Consider the following 17957-nt stretch of genomic DNA (forward strand, 5'->3'; position numbering starts at 1 on the left):
ACCCTAATTATACCGGAAGTTGAGAGAGATGCATTTTCTAAAGATTGCAACTGATGAAACGTTAAAATGAAAACTAAGGAGTGTTGATTATGTAGAATGGTTTCTCTTTTACTGGCAGGTCAAATATACTAGAAACGTACAAATATTTTTGATAATCTAATTCCAGATGAACTCAAAACACTGAAGTAACATACACAGGCTAAGAGAATTCAATACTGTTCCAAGGCACTTACTGAATCTCCGTGACTAGATGAAAACCAGAACAAATTAGGTCTGACAATTAAACAGTATATAATATAAAAATAACCTTTTGCTTACAATTTACAAAATGTATTACAATCTTTATCTCTGCTAACCTGTAATTCTGGCTGTGTGTGTCCAGCAATTTTGTGTAAAAAACCCCAGAAACTATTTTCTAAAACTTCAGGGCAAATAATTTACAAATAAGGTACACAAAAATTTAGATCATGCAGAGATTTCTTACATCTTCTGTTAATATTTTATGATTGCAACTTTATCAAATTATATACTTACTTGCCCTGTACATATACAAAATAATGCATACATGGTAATCAAACGTTAGCAAAAAGTAGTCCATAGACACAATCTGTCGAAAGTATTACTATATTAACATATGTCTACAAGCAGCGTGTAACAGGGTTAAAAGACATTAAGGCAATAATACTTGAAGTTACAAAATAAATCATATGTAATACTTTCTCCTAAGTGTAATAAGGCAGGTAGATGGCCCCAGCAAAAAGTTAAGTTGTAATACTGGAATCCACTGTCGTGAACAATGTTTAAGGTTTTGCGTGGGATGTACTGCAAGAGTGTACCATTTGGTAGTTAGATCTACACTGCTCTGTGTTAGTCGCCCCCCAGAAAAGTGGAATACTATTTTTCTAGTTCTCAGTGGCACTTGAGTCTTCCAGTATAATTTATTGATAGTATGGTCCATTGGTTCTTGGATCATGTCCATTCCGAAGGTGGCTCTCTTGGTCCTCTGGGCTTTCCACAGCGGTTACCAAAACCTAAGGAAATAAATGTATTTATTACTCCTGTCTCCTCAGACAGTGCAGTCTCACAAACGTCGGCAGCAGTCAAGATCACTGTAACAAATGCTCCGGCTCTTATGGAAGAGATTTATTCTCAGGGCTAGAAAATGACTTCGTAGTATTAGGAGTTCTAAAGGCACCATGGCCATAGGAAATACATACATGAAGAATTTGTATATAATTATAGTTCACTATTTAAACCTCACTTGGAAAGTACTTCTCAGTAAATACAGTATTAGAATAGAATAGAATCATAGAATTGTTGAGGTTGGAAGGGACCTTTAAGATCATCGAGTCCAACCTTTAGCCTACCCTGACAAGAGCCACTTCTAAACCATGTCCCTCAGTGCCCCATCTACCCTTTTTTTAAACACCTCCAGAGATGGTGAATCCACCACCTCCCTGGGCAGCCTATTCCAATGTTTAATAACCCTTAAGTATTACAGCCTTTGTTATTATTTATTGATTCCACACACACACACACCCCTTCTCTGTGTACCAGAGCAGTTTTCTCAGGTATTATTTCTGAAAGTTTTCAGTGTTCTACCGAAATTATACTCCATTTGACTAATTCTGTATTTCATACACTCTGAAAAACAAAGCAAAGAATGACTGAATCGCTCGCTCTGGGGAGAACTTTCAGCAATGCTGAAGAGACAAGGCAGGGAGATAGCAGCAGAAGCCATCCAAGCTAGTAATGTTAAGGAATCTTGTGTTTAAATTATCTAGTGATTATGTTTTGAAAGAATTGCAGTTACCAAGATCTGTTACTTCTGCAGGATATTCTGAAATTTGACCTCTTGTATCGGTGAAACCAGAAAAAGAAATCTGAGATAAAACGTCAGTTGGTGTCTTGCTGCTCCTTTCAGGATGATCTGGAAAAGACAAACACCTCCCTCAGTCTAACACTCATTTACTCAGCACTGCGTGAACGCTATTTTCAAGCGCAGCTCAGTCCAAAACACAACTTGCATCAAATATTTTTTACAAAAATAAAGATTTAACAGCCAATTTCTCATTTCTTAAAAAGCATACTTCAAAATTGTTTAGGAACAGATGAGCTCGTTGCAAGAAAAGCATCATGGATAGAAAGTAGCTTTTGAAGCAATTGTATGTATACAGGCATTTCAAGGTTAGATCATGACATATTTGTGAATTGCAAGGAGAAAAATTTCTCCCTGGTAGTTTCTGATCTTCTAATAAAAGTATTCCCAAAACACTTTCTCAGTTCAAATGGTTAGGTTACTTAACCTTTCCACTCTTATGGGATTACTGAACAGATTAACAAGTGGAAATAACACTCCTTTTAATATAGAATAAATAAATAAAAATCTTTTCCATCACTTACCGGGTAGTACAGGTGAAGTTGTTTTCAAACCCTGTTAATGAGAAATATTTTAAATAATTCTGTAAAACGCTTCCAAAATACTAAGAGAACACCAGAAATTCAAGATGATGAAAACATCTTCAAAAAAATATACATCATCTGTGGAAATATCTACTTGCTCCTACATTTCTGACTTGCTGTAACACTGAAACAAACCAACCGCTACAGTAGTTAATAAAGAAGTTACTATCAGAACCTCACTTAATATTTAATAAAAAGTTAAAATTTTCATATTACAAATTATTTGCAAAATTAGGTAGTTTAGTTCCCATACTAAATTTACAGTCCCTGAAAAGTCATTTAACTTTTTTGTCAAATTTTTAAGTGGTGTGTAAAGGTGGCTGTGAAGTGTATTGGGGGTGCACGAAAAACCAGCATGAATGCATAGAGGATTTATATGCTTTTGAAGTTTTGCCAGCTGTTTGTAACAGATGGCTTTGAGCAACTCGTAGCCTGATGCGAAAAGTGAAATCTGATGGGCAGAAAAGGGTTGGTTTAGAAGAAATACGGATATAAGGAAAAACTTTATCAGGCAGTGAAACAGTTTGCCCACAGAGGATATGGAGTCTCCATCTCTGGAGGTTTTCAAGACCCAACTGGGTAAAGCCCTGAGCAGCCTGGTCTGAGTCCCTGCCTCACGCAGCAGGTTAGGTGAGAGACTGCAGTTCTCCAGCTGGAATTAGCCTATGATCCATTAAAGGCAGACAGCAAGCTCCATAAAAGCAGCATATTACACTCTTACAGCTGTAATTCAAGGTATATTGAGGATGACTTTTAAAAGTATTGCTGAACTTCGAAAGCCAGGTTGTTCTCCTGGAAAGAAAACACGCTCTTAACACATCAGTTCAGCAGCTCAGGCAGAGGAAAAGCCGGCTCATTGCAGATGATCAGCGGCTGTAACTTTTCAAAAGTATGTATTTTGCTTTTTGTAGCTCCCAACCAAATTAGAAGTGACGGATTAGTACAGAGGTGTCTCCTGTACTTACTGTAGAGGCTGACTGGTCAGGGAGATGCTGATCACGTAATATGCTCCACTCGGACTGCGCAATCATAACTGGCTTCGGCAAGGGTGTGCCTAGGAAAAATTAAATCAAACTCAACATACTTGAGTTCTCTCCATGATGCGGCATTAGAACATAGCATTAGAAACGTGCTATAAAGCAACTTTTTAAAATTAAATGCTTGTAAAAACATGAATCTCTCTTTACACAAAGAGCTTTCAAGATAAGGGAAGACTCCACAACAGAACTCAAAACGCAAGGCTGCAGTATTTGCATTGTGGGTGTTAATTTCTTTCATTTAGGGGTTCCTAAGAATAGGAGAACTAGCTTCTTTTTCAATAATATTTTAAAAATTTTGTTATACCAGCTGTGCCATAACAGTAGGTCTGAAAAAATCATACTAAGTAAAGAAAACACAGAAGTCAGGACAGTCATACCTGTCCTTTACTGACATCATGCAAAAACACAATCAAAATTGAAGTGGGTTTAGCGATTCCAGTCTGAAAAAGATATTTATTTTTTTAAATAAAAAAGCGCTTTGTTTCTTTTGTTCTCACAGAAAAGAAACAAGTCCATAATATCCAAAGAAAGGATCGCTTTGACTCTGAACTACCTATGTTATGATGCTCAAGGGACATATTTACAAAACTTCAATGTTTTTATGCTGAAAATATCTTTATTAACTACTTTGGCCAAAAATTTTTGAAAGTTCCACAAAGTGACACTAAACAAAAGCCTCAGTAAATAACCACACCACAGTTAGGTTTTTTTGAAGATGCCAAACCAACCTAATTTATCATTTCACACGCAGTGCAGTATGAAACGTCATCATCTTTCCTGTGCCCAGGAAAGGAGAATCAGATAAGCACTCTTCACGTGTTTTCCCATTCCCTACCTGGGAGCAGCAGGAAACTTCCTAAAATAGCGTAAAGTAGCTGGGGAATCCCCCAACTGTACTGCATTTCCCCACTGTATCTCATTTCCATACCCTTCAGATTGAAAACCAGCTCCACTAAAATCGATATTGAAGCCTCCGATACACTTAGGTATCATGTAACAGCACGCTTAGTCAGAAGCGAGAAGTAATTTGACTGTGTTCAAGGGCTTGTGAAAGTTAAACCTCAAAATAAGCCATTACACAGGCTTGATGTCATTCCATTTTACAATTTGTGCCAGCGCTTTAAGGTTAACCAAAAAAGCAGGGACATTCAAATACAATACTGAAACGCATTTCACATTTTATCCCCAATTATCACAAAACATTAAAAACTCACTCTGTTCACTTGCTAATACAAATGATTCTGGTGTTCTTTCTGGGAGCGGGGGAGAGGAATCTTCACTAGTATCAGCATCTAAATCAAATATAACATTTAAATAAGTTAAAAAACACACTTAAGTTTTCCTCCTAGATTTTTAGAAGTTGATCTTTTGATACATGAGATCATCCTAAACTTGGCATAAAATTTAAAGCAAAAGGAAAATTTGCTCTAAATGTTATAAACCATTTTGTTTTATGATGCTAACGCCTTGGGAGCAACTCCATGCTAACAACGCTATCGTCACATTAAGGAGTTAAGAACCAGTTTGTAGGTGATGGAAGAAAGAAAAGTAGAATAGTCTAAATCGTTTGGAGAAAAACACCTCGGCAACTCCAATGAGTACTTTTCCTTCATTCTTTCAGCAACACAATATGAGCAGAATTAACAGTCTGCACTGGAGCGGTATCGCTTGCATCTTGAACAAGTAACTTGCCAGTAACTGTACCACAGTAGTTGTTGTAATTTAATTGCAGTTCATTACATGTCTATTTGCAGCCACCGCAACTAAGAGTTCGGCTCATTACAACACGCCACCTTCTTGAACTCTTCTGCAGATACTGGTAGGTACATACAGTTGGTGCCTACCAACTGAACCGCTGATGAAGCTCCCAAACCATGGCAAGAAGCATGTTGAAAATACGTATGAGCTCTTCAGCTGTGCTGAAGACAGTAACTTACTACTGATGAGCAGCGATTTTTGTTTTTTCTTAAGCAGCTCTAGCCATGCTTACTTCCAAAGTGAATACAGCACAGCTAGACTACATGGTGCAAGGACTTTAAGCAACGATGCTCTTCAGGCCGGCACCGTGCGACAGTCAGTCCTAGGGAAGCCCCACATTAGCCACTTCTCTAAAGCCCCAAGTCCCCATTTCACTTCCCAAAGTCCACCTCGGGGCCCACCCAGGCTGGCTCCTACACCACCAATATAAACTAGTTAAACAGCCTAGTGCAAGGTTTACTAGCCAGAAGGGTAAACAGGAGCCAGAGGAGATGGCTACCGTTGTTGCCAGTAACACATTCCATCCCCAGTCTCGCCTCTCAGGAGTGTACTACGCAAGCTGTTCTGGCAGCAAAAGCCCCACTCCTGCCTGCTCAGGAATTTGGAGTAGAAATTAAAGGTTTAAACCAATTCAAAATAGCTGCTGCCATAAGAAGTCTCATCTGACAACTGTATTCTACCCAGGATTCATAAAAAGAAGAAGACATGTAACTAATGAAACCATGAAGCTTGCCCTGCCAACGTGCCAGCAGCAGGGAAAGGAGCTCCATCACATTTTTCAAGCCACTGCATTCAGAGTGACTCTCTGAGACCTGCTCCATCTCAGGTTTACTATACAATATAAGAAAACCTTCATTTATTGAAATAGTCTCTGTAAAATCAGCAAATAAGATCACTATGGAGTACGCACTTGTTTTAAGTTTGGGGGTTTTTGTTGTTGTGGGGAGGTTATTGTTTTGGGTTTTTCTTAACCTCAGGGTACAACTACTTTTCATTTCATTTGAATCAAAAAGAGAATTTAATTACGCGATAAGATCATGCACACCAACAGTTACGGTTAAGCAAGTAGGGTGCTGGTAAGTTCATGGGCAAGCTTTATTGATGATTGTACCCAAATCCCCAGCTTCAGACAGAAGTCCTCAAGTATGAAAATGAAAAAGCTACTATAAAACATGGTTGAGGATCACTGGTGCAAAGCGATACAGCCCTATATTCTCAAGTCTGAGATGGATTACAAGACCCACAACCCGAATATAAAATGGACAAAGCAAGACTAAATATTTACAATACTATTAAAATGCAGGAGCCAAATCATGAGCAACTTCAAAGACTTGTACAGTGAAAGAGGTCATATCTACATTTTTAGGACTAGCACATCAACCAGAAGCATGAATTTGATGTGTGCTTGGACACGACTGTTAAAATATGTCAACTACACAAAACTGCCATTATTATAGTCACTTCCATGAAATCAGACATGGAGAAAAAAATGCGTCAACCAGCAACAAAGAAACCTGCAATTACGAATGCATTCATACCTCACAATAAGGCTTTTGAAGCAGCTTATCAAGGTCTGTAGTACCTTGTAGCAGATATTGCTCACATGCAAACCAAAACTGGGGGAAAGAAGAGTTGTGCCCTTTCTGAAGCTGTCACACTGCACTGTTTCAATTTACAGTTAGAAAATTGCATTTTAAAGAAATTTATGTTGTCCAACTCTACAGATGCAACCAGCTTAAAGAGTCACACTTCTGAACCATAATGAAACCTACCTTTGCCATCTTCAGAACATGTTACAGCTGTTAAGTCTTGCCTAGCAATAGACATTGGCAATACTTTTCTGGCAGAAAAGTTTTCAGTATTAGTGGCAGCAGAAACTGTGGCACTTGCGGTTGAAACATTAGATGCGCTTCTGCTCATGGCTCCATCAAAGTTCATCTCATCTGTGTCAGAATCATCTGAATGAAGAGGATTAGTAAAACAGAGGGGCGCTCGAACAGAAATAGTAGCATGATCAATATTATCACTGGAAGGATGTTCAACCGTGGTGTTTGATACCAGAGAGAGAGTTTTAACACCATGACATAAGAGGTCTGAAGACGTGTCTTCAGACACTGACGTACGCAGTGCATTTTCAGGCCTGTGCAGTGACCACGTGGCATGTCCCTTTTCTGTCAGAGGCAGACGATCTGGTCTTGGCGGAGTATCAGAAGCCTGCTGACTCTGCAGACTTTCTGGTGAAGGTATTAAGGCCGTACTAGACTGTGGCACGCTGCATTCCATACGCGAATTTTGAGAAGCATCTACAAACGAATCCCCTGAAATCTGTTCCTGTGGCTTAAAGCTCTTATCAACTACACAGGATGACACAGGCTTTATTTTAATTGCATGTCCCCTGTTCAACAGGGAGTTCCCATCAAAGCTCCGTGGTCCCTCCTGAAGAGGTACCTTCTTGATTTCAAAACTTAAGTTGCGCTCCAGCCTTTTCTCTGCCCGTTCACTGGGTTCATTCTTCCCTGAATGTTCTGTTGACTTATTGTAATTCTCATTGAGGTCTGTTGAATGCTCTGACGAAACCATGTGCAAAACCGGCTTTGGATGGTATCTGTCATTGTCCTGCCACACAGTAGTGACTGTTGGATAAGCTGATGGGGGAGATGGTGTTAAGATTGGTGGTACTGGCTGAGGCTCTGGAGGCTGTAAGATTTCTTCTTTAGCGTCTCCTTCTACAAGGCAACTGTAAAAAAGCCAAACACACAATTGTGTAAGTTTTCTGTATTTTGACAATATTTTAGGTATCTCCCCATCCATCTCGGCAGTAGTAATGCTCTCATACCAATACTGAACTGCAAGCAGTGCTTTCACTTCATACAGACAACAGTTATAAAATATGACTAATGGGGCAGGCAAGAACTAAGTCAACACGCTCAAAGCATCTTCCAGACTATCACAAAGACACGCATTCAGCCCACAACTAATCCTCATTGATAGCTCAAAGATTGCTCACATCCTTTCCCAGAAGCATTTCTTCAAAGACTGTAAGAAAGGCCCCCTTGTGGCAGGATTTCAGCGCTTTTTTGCTTTCTTCTTTCTTAAGAAGGGCTCAGAGGAACTAGACATATGGAATTCAATTTTCAAGAAAGCCAAGAAAAATTCATTTTAAAGAACAACCTTACAGCCTGCTTAGTACCAAATATCTTCCTTTATTTTTATGTTTCTGTACATGTCCAGCAGCACATGTTACTTTTATATTTGTGTTTTCAATAGTTTCTCCACAGTTGTAGGGCTAATGATGCAGACCAAATTTACCTGCCACAAGGTACACACTGTATAAAATCCACTCACAGTAGAATATACAATCCAAATTACAGTGCATATTATGAGACCATGGCATTTCTTATTACAGCTCATCTTAACCTACTGAAAAGGAGCAGCTCTTCAGGCATACAGTCAGTTTACTTTCAGATTAGATGTAGAATATTTGACCATAAACATTTTGTACACCTGACTAAGATCTTGTCTACAAACAGGAATTAGGCATTTTCCTTCAGAGCCTTTAAAAATATCTCTTTTCATTCTGTAAGACTAGTAACAGAGTGATAACTGAGGTGCAAAACAAACGTGTGACAGGAACAGAAATACGATGACACCATTGAAAGAAATTATACTTTCAATCCAGGCAGGCAAGCCAAAGCACAATGGACTACGGTTTGCACAGGAGTGTGATTTGGTCACATACTTGAGTGGTGAAACCAACCTATTTTATGCACAAAGCTCAGATCACCTCCTGCTGTTGGCAGAGACGTCTTTCATGGGAAGTAATAAGCCATCTATACAGACCAGCACATAATGTCCAAAACAGTAATATTCAGAAGACAGATACTTTGATCCCTCCATCTTAGGGGAACAGACAGTTCCCAGGGTCACAAGAGTCTTTACTGATAAGTTCAGGTGGTCCCAGCACCCAAGTAACCTTGAACACGCAGGAGTCAGACAAATCCTCACACACCTTTAGTTTTTTGGGATAATCTATGTCAGACACCATAAATGACCCAAATCCAGCTCTGCAGCAGGAGACTTGGAACCTTCCCTTGGAGATAAGGTTATAGCAAGACATTCTCTTCCCTTGAAAGTGAGGTCACTGGTAGATCTTGGACCATACCTTCCTTTCATGATCCAACATCCTGAAGAACTGAAACTATTCACAGAAGTGTTTACTGTACTCTCGTGAAAATAGACTTTTATTTGAAAACAAATTCAAGGCTACACACCAAAAGCCAGAAAAGCAGAGGCTTCCAAAAAGGCAAAATCTCTTACTACCTGCTAGATGACAGATCACTGTGACAGTATTCTGCTGCATTTGTGTAAAACCTCGGAGAACACAGCACACGTGGCAGGTCTGGAAGAAGACGTGCCAGTAACAACTCTCATGTTGTAAGGACTAGCAGGATGATATGTAGATTATATTCCCCAGGCCCTGTGCTTTCAGGCCATTTAAATGTAACTTTCATGATAGCGGCAGTAGTTAATCATACATTACTAACTCAGATGAAGAATAAGAATGAAAAAGTACTTGTATTTTAAAGACTTGACAGATTCTGCAGAGGAAAAAAAGAGATCTCATAACAAGCCATCAGCCACATAATAAAACCACACCTTCAGAGATTATAGGTGAAGTCTGGCATCCAAACACAGGTTGCCATTCAACACCCATTCAACACGGAACAGTCAGAAAGCATCCAATTCTACTACTACCTGTCTTGCTCCTACAAATCTTTCACAGAGGAAGCTCAGTCTAAATTAAGAAGTCTAACATAGGCCTAATAAATTTCATCAACCACAGGGGAGCTCCAAGAAATCTCAGCTGGGTTATCACAGTCAGTCAACACATGTAAGATGATCAGAAATAAGAGGCATGTCTTTCAAACTCTTTTTAATCAGACAACTACCTAGACAGAGAAAGGCTGTCACTACTGCCAAAACATTAACAAGACTGTTTAGAGCGATGGACAGACAAGACCAAAGAAAAGGCTTGCTATTAATATCACATCTTGGCTGACTGTAAACCATAAATGCTTTACAACAGACATTCTGAAATTTGATGAACGAATCACTTCACTCTGAAGACTGACAAAGGCTAGCATCAGTCTCCTGCACTTGTTAATTAAGGCATTTGGCTTTCCAAGACAAGTCTCCATCTTCCTCTTATTGCTCCTATTAAGTCTGAAAAAGCCTTCTTACTTGAGAGAACACTGGCTAGTAACATAGCTCTGTAGGCCAAAGAATTTTCCACCTTCTCAGACAACATTAATAAGAAAGTATGAGTGTAAAAAAAACAAGTAGAAAGGCTTATAAGAATAATGCAGAGTACCAAGTTATACTCCGCATCCCTTCAGTATTGCATTATCCAGCAATCCGTGGTGAGGTTTCTTCTCATACTGCTCACATATGCTAACCTAGCTTTGTCAGACAGCAAGAGGAAGCAAGAATGATTCAAATCTTGATCATGTTTTCAAAAAGGTTACTGGAGAGCATAGAGGACAAATAAAAAAACCCAACAGTTACAAAACTGAACTGCTATCTCTGCCCTATGGGCATTACTTAAGTCAAACAAAAAACGTTAAGCATCAAACATGCTGTTTGCGTTACGCTGGAACAAAGCCAACAGTGGGCCGGCTTTTAAGCGTTATAGGGAACAGGGCTAAAGACCACACAATTGCACAAGAATTCCTGACCGCCTATTCATGACTGAAAGGCATCAGACAGGCTTCCCACTACCTGTCTGCACATCACTTCACAAAAAAAAAAAAAAAAAAATCAAAGCAATACTATTAACTCCCCTGTTTGCAAGCAAGGCCTGAAAAGGACTTCGACAGTGCAAATTCTTGAGACTATCGTAACCTATGTAAAAAAAGCCTCACGCTTGAATCTTCTACAATATTGAAAACATACCTATCTTGGGACAGGCTACAGCATGAGCTTCATCCTTATGATTTTATTAGCACCAAGCTCTAGCAGTATGGGCCGGATAACCAAAGTCCTTACACAAGGGATTCCAAACTGAAGAGAACAGTTTGGATTTTCAGTTTATGAACATCCCCACCCACTGGAGTACTGCAAGGTCCCCAGCTTCCAAATGATCTTCTACAAGTTATCTTTGTATCTGGAAAACCCCAGATCCCTCTGCAATTCTCCCAGGAGCCTTATTCTATTCTCTCCCTGCCTAACTCCTGTCACAAAGGGTTGGGCCTCAAATTCCTTCTCTTTCTCCCCGGCCTGTGCTTGGATACTGCTATTTTGCATTACACTGAGATAGGAGGACTACAGAGCACATCCAAACAACTTAAAAGTAATTTGGGAACTGTTTTGCCTTTAGACGTTCTTGAAAAGTGAAAAAGCTCGAGAAAAAATTGTTTGCTTGAATCAGTAAAGATCAGCCGAGAAAAAAAAAGTCTTGCTCCAAGTTAATACACACTAAGGAGAAGAGGAGAATTTACCTTGGATTTCTCTTCTCTATTCCGGGGGGAGACAACGGGACAGAGAGGGATGGAGGGAGTTCACTTGCATGATTACATGCCCTCTTTACCAGCAGTGATGTTCATCAGTAATCTCCACTAAATCCTCCTACTGAAAATGAGTTTTTTTCCCTTATTGACCTCATTTTCCTGACCCAGAGTCATCCATGCAATCAGCAAAACTACTTTCTTATCTGGTACAGACATACCATTAAGCATTACAATTAGCTAAAGAAACAAGTTAACATCGAACTAGATATGACAAGATTATAGGCCCATAATACCAGTCAAAATTCATGAAGTTCTTCACTGATTACTGTTTAATAAAATCACCCTGCATGTACACAAACAGCCCTCTCAGAGGTATGCATAGAATGGATGACACAGGAAATGCTGCACAAGTCATCAACCCAAAAGTTGAGCGATCATCTTCCTCGTACACAGCTAAACAGAGCTATTAAAATATTCCCCATTATATTTACATTCCTTCACTATTAAATGAGAGCTTGCAGTGATCAAATGAGAAATTCTCTATCAAAATCATTCTTTGCTGTATTAATATTGAAGAATATCCATCCTCAGAAAATGAGATGCCCAAATAGCATTCTGATGTTTTTGGTTTGGTTTTTTTTTTTGTTTTTTTTTTTTTTTTTTTTTTTTTAAGGAAAGACATGCCACCAAGGATTTCCTAGTTTTCTCTGAATATGTAACAATTTTTCCATTTTACTGACATCACAGTATTATTTTGAATGCTCTGCATTGCAAATAATGTTTTTGTTTCTTTTTACAAAGCAGAACTATTAGGGTATGTATACCTTTAGGAGGTCTTTGTTTGGCAGTAGCTTTTTCTAAAACTCTTGCCAGAAAGTCTTGGGCGTTTTGAGCTGCTGCATAATGCTTTCTTTGGGCACTTCCTCCAACAGCTCTATAGACACTTCTCCCCCCAGAGGCAGAAAATTATCTGAAGATGAACTACTAATATTATTCCAAACAACAGGAGACGGTGCAGTAAAAACAGCTTGACTTAAATTACCAGGAAACTAATAAAAAGCTCATGAAAGAGGATATCGAGAGACAAAAGAGTCAGTGAACCAAAAAATGCCAAACCATTTGAGAAAGAGAAGTAAGCTTTCCTGTATTAGACCTTCAAATTAACCCTGCGTTGCTTTTATATATTGCAAAAGCAAGCATTTCTCAAGTACATTTGTAAAATCACACTGTGCAATAAGAACTAGAAAGCCTTGTCATAACTCAGCCTTGACAGTGTCGCTTCATACACAACTGCTACCGATTATCTTGTAATTCCACTACCTCGGCACTTCCTCATGCATAACTGTATATAGAATTTCCCTAGGTGATCAAGGCAGCTTTTCATACACTTTCACTGCCACACAACCTGAGCAGCCAACGCAGTGCCTTAGTGCCAAAGGCCTCAATGTTAACGGCTTCTCAGCTGTAAGGTAAACCATGCATTAGGTAATCATCTTTTTTTTGATCATTTGTCATAATAAAAATTAATTATAATTTGTCAAAAGTACAGTAATTTGTCAAAAAAAGAGACCTCCTACAACTTTCCACCAAAAATGCCAAAAGTGTACACATGGGAAAAAAACCAAAACCCAAATGAAGCAATGGCAACACTATTTTTGCTTTTCATGCAATATATCCTAAATTTTCTGAATGTTTTCAAATCTAAGCCATTCTAGCCTCAATGGAAAAGAGCTACATTATTAAAACAGGGCACCATAGGCTCAGATTTAAATGAAACTTGGCCAGCGATCAAAAGAAAAAAAAAACCAACCCTTAAGTAATCCATGGTTATTCTACGCAGTATACTGTAGGGTTTTATTTTCAAATAAAAAAAGAGAGTGATGCCAAGGTCATGGAATGCAGCTGCTATGATCAACCAAAAATAGATACCAAGCTCTACATCCCCGCTCACAATTAAAATAGGAAAATTAAAGTTGATGTAAGCAGGCTGAAGCACTAAATCACTGCCATCCACACGGGAAAAAAAGCTGCAGTCCAGTGAAGCTGTCACAAACTATACTACAGATAATTTATATAGAAGTATAATAAATGAATAAAAATAACCAACTGGTGAATTTTTCTTGTAAAATTTAGTTACATGAGACATTTTGCTTTTTCAAATTGTGACATACGACTCAGAGCGGTAACTAACAAGGAACACACCAACCAATGTTTTTTATCTCAGCTTTGCAGAAGAGAGGGGTTCTGCAGGGCCTGAAAAGAAAGAATTCCACGTGACCCTTGAAATGTATTTTAACGTTGTTAGATTGAAGTCCAAGCATAACGTGAAGAAAAGTTAAACAGCCACAGTATTTTACCTTTTCTCCTTCAGACAATACGTAGCTCTTTATTACAGGGCATACAAACAAGTTGTTACCTCATCTTTTCTTTTTGTGAGTTTGTGTCTCAGTTTCTCTATTTCTGTCAAATTGCATTTGAACTCAAAACCAAAGAATTTTCTGTAACCAAGCCTGATTAAAATAAGCAACCCCTTTCTCCAAATACTTTAGAATGCACTACTAAACACAGAAATATTTCAAGGAATATTCCTTAAAGGTATTAAAGTGTTCTCTCTGAATTCTGAAGTACCATCATTGCTTCTAAATTTGAAGTAAAAGCTCGAATTGTACAGTCATGTAACATCATGTACAGTCCTAAATTGCAAATTTAAAACTTTGGTTCTTTAGTGCCTTACCTCTAACAAAAGTAAAAACTTACTCATGCCCTCTTCCTGCCTTAACCTGAAAACAGTTAACCATGTCTAAATCAATGCCATCTACCCCACAAAGTCCTCCAAAGAAAAGAAACAGAGACGTAAGTTCAAGGTGACTTTCACAAGAAGCGATCAGAAACTGCAAAGCCCAGCAATTTCTAGAATAAGGTGCTGACATACGCACTCATGAGTTGTTCTTGTTTACCTTCATAATAACCAAGGAGTAATATTATTTGATTTTTTTTTTAACGTTGACATCAAATGCAGATAGACATTAACCTAAATGACTACGTTAACATATTGTACAGCAAATATGAGTTACATTAAAGCATTACAAGGTGACAAAAGGTTGGAAGGCAGCACAATTCCAGAACCTCTGCAAAACAAGTACAGTTAGATGCTTCATGGTGAGTTAATAAGAGTAAACAAAATACCAATTTAATATTGATTTACTATCAATAGCCTAAAGATACTTGTAACTTCCAAGAGACAGACATAAAAGAAGCTTAGAAAAAAACACTCAGAAGTTATGCTTTGTAGCACTCCTTCCACAAGACATCCTCAGGCCAATGCAAGCACTAAAAGGATTAATTATCCCTCTGTTCCTCTCTGAGTAAGCTTTCTATCTTATATGGCAAAAGTATTCAGTGTCATCTCGTCCTTGCTTACTACAAACTTGAGAGTTAACTTTAAGAGGAAGAGATCTACAAATTTAAAGATAATGCAGAGATGACCTGTCCTACGATCCTGTGACAAACAAGAGAAGAGACAGGCGAAAAAGCCACCTTTATAGAAAAACTCTACTATGTGCTGAGTGGTACCGCATGGTTAGCTACTGGGAAGTGCTGTAGAGGAGATGTCACCATCTCATCCAGCAAACAGCCTCAGGGCCACCAGAAAAAAAACCTGACAGGAGTCAGAATCATTACCACCTAAGCAAACATAGCTTGGTCTGATAGCAACATGGAAGATAAACATCCTGAGGTCAAGAGATGGAAACCGCTTTTCCTCCTGCTCAGTCAGGATCATCTCAGGCAAGGTCGCCTGAAACCAAGCTGGGACATTGTACTGTTCAGTATGAGCCACCGTAATCCTTTTTGCTTTGGACAAAAAAGCAACTGTTAAACCTTCTCTTAAGAAAAAAAAATAAATGCAAGTTGCTTTACTAATTACACATTCTAAAGCCAACTACAACACAGCATATAAAGAATTTAAAAGCCTTATTCCTTCTAAAAAATATTAACTTTAGCGACTTGCTTGTAACTTCTTCAGAGACAGTGCATGTGCAACTCAAGCACACATTTGACTGGACACCTAAAAATGTTACTGAACAAAATATTTTAAGCAAGTTCTCAATGAAAATTCTACATCAAACGTGGGTTAAACTAGATTATCTCCAGAGTACCTATTGCATGGGAATGTATCTGTAAAGGCAATGACTCTTAGACTCCCCTTGAAAACATTCACTACAGCAAAGATGTAGACAAATACTTAAAATAGTTGTACCAAGGTATTTTTAGTTGCAGCAATGTAGAGAAAAATAATAGAAGGGACATGAAAAAAAGTGGTAAGAGAATGGTTTGGGGAAAGAGGTACAGATGCAATAAGGAGATATATCATGCTTAACAGCTTCCTTCTCCATACCGGGATTAAATTAGAATCTTTCAAGGATTCTGCTCTCCCCTCCTCCCCAGGAAAAGGATGTGAACCTCTGCCAGAACATCCACAACACGCAAAACCCGTCTCTAAGCCCTGAATGAATCAGGCTGCGGATTTGTAAAATCACCTCCCACATCAAGAAAAGACATGCTCGTTAGTGGGTATTCTGAGCAGATGTGACTAATAGCAAATAAAGTCTTTCCTCAGAAGCATCTTCCATGAAGGGTGGAAATAATTGTTGTTCAAAAATAATCTTCATTTGAAAAAGACAACAGCTTTGCTAAAAGCCTCCATTTATTCACCTCTAAGGAACCAATCTTCCTGCCAGTGCTGGCAGATGGGAAAGACCAGGTTTTATAAGAGAGATTAAAAAATTTTAACTTAACGCAGCAAGTAAAGAACAATGCAATGCAGATAAGACAGAACAGACGTGTGCTAAAACATGAATTATGCATATACGATTATTACATGAATATGTAAAAATGATAAAAACCTAAGTACATCTAAGATTATTTCAAGGAACACTACTAAGGAAATTACCTATTGGACAGAAGTCATATCTAATTCAGTGACTGAGTTTCAAGAAAAGCTTGTAACTCATCATGAAGACAGGTTAACAGACTCCTCTGTCATCATCTGAACCTACATAATTGAATACAATCGTATTACCATCAATCTAAATAAGGTAAAAGTGATATTACCTACATAGCACAAACTGTGCCATTCGTGAAAAGCCCCAACTCGTTTCCATCTCTCTTTCAATGTCGTATTCTCCTCTAACATCTGGCTTGACATAACTAATGCTAAGTTAACTATAACAGCTACTCATATTCTTATTCTACTGTATCATTAATGGTTGTTATCATACATTATTTCCAAACTTATCTTATGGCAAATACCATCCCCAGGGTGACTAAAGAAGTAGAGCAATAGATCCACTTATGGTAGTTCTCTGATATCCTCATTAAAATGGGTGTTAGAATCACATGCAATATTCCAGATCTGGTCCAGGTTACTAGTTAATAGCCAAGGGGAACAACTGCTATACCCAGTTTTAAACTATGTTTATTCCTGTCACAAGACGACGATGTTGCAATATTGAATATACGCACACACTGCTACCCATTCTGAGTCACCAATTTTCAAATGGCTATATCCAATTATATTTTCTATATACATACACACATATTTAAATCTCCTCCTTTACCAAACCTAGAGAATGTAGAAGTTAAAATTCATTTTACTGTGTAATCGCCACAGTCATCTTTCTAGTGCCTAGTACCACATCACCCCACGAACTGCAGTACTGCAAAGAAGTGGTTAATTCTCATCTTCTACCTTTAACCATTAAAGTATCAAATGAATAGGAATTCCCGCTACCGACCTGACCTTGCACTACTCCAGTCTGATTATCTTTTAAAGTGTAAAACTACTTTCCTTATGTGACTAAATATTATGCAAGAATATTAATCGGCTGGTGGTTTCTTATGTCATTCTACAACTTTAGGAAACCCAAGTGCTTACCCTAAACATATATTTAACTACAGGCAATATAGCACAGGCAAGATCACCTGCCAAAGGTCCCTCTAAGCCTTCCAGAAACTCGTCACTTACTTCAGGAGAGTTGCTTCTTTAGCTGTCAAACACTCAGGTTAGATACCCATTTTAGGCAAATGAATCCGTTGGTTCAGATTTATTTTTGGCTTCCTTAAAGTCAAGTCTACGTATTTTAAGAACTAGAGAGGATTTTCTTTTCCTTCTGTTGAATGAAAGGATTGG

The 17957-nt window shown here is 38.4% G+C and overlaps 1 protein-coding gene across 1 annotated transcript in view; it reads right to left on the bottom strand.

Moving 5' to 3' along the window:
- Positions 1-67: 67 nt before the first annotated feature.
- Positions 68-17957, bottom strand: part of PTPN12 (protein tyrosine phosphatase non-receptor type 12) — a 76889-nt gene continuing 58999 nt past the window's right edge. Inside the window, exons 13-18 of the mRNA XM_074560250.1 lie at positions 7034-7998; positions 4718-4795; positions 3429-3517; positions 2404-2434; positions 1814-1930; positions 68-1031 (exon numbers count right to left, since the gene is read on the bottom strand). Of these exons, the coding sequence (XP_074416351.1) occupies positions 970-1031; positions 1814-1930; positions 2404-2434; positions 3429-3517; positions 4718-4795; positions 7034-7998 (1342 nt within the window). The 3' untranslated portion in view covers positions 68-969. The remainder of the gene's footprint in view (positions 1032-1813; positions 1931-2403; positions 2435-3428; positions 3518-4717; positions 4796-7033; positions 7999-17957) is intronic.

The sequence above is a fragment of the Larus michahellis genome, chromosome 1, assembly GCF_964199755.1.
Source record: "Larus michahellis chromosome 1, bLarMic1.1, whole genome shotgun sequence".
Classification (NCBI taxonomy): domain Eukaryota; kingdom Metazoa; phylum Chordata; class Aves; order Charadriiformes; family Laridae; genus Larus; species Larus michahellis.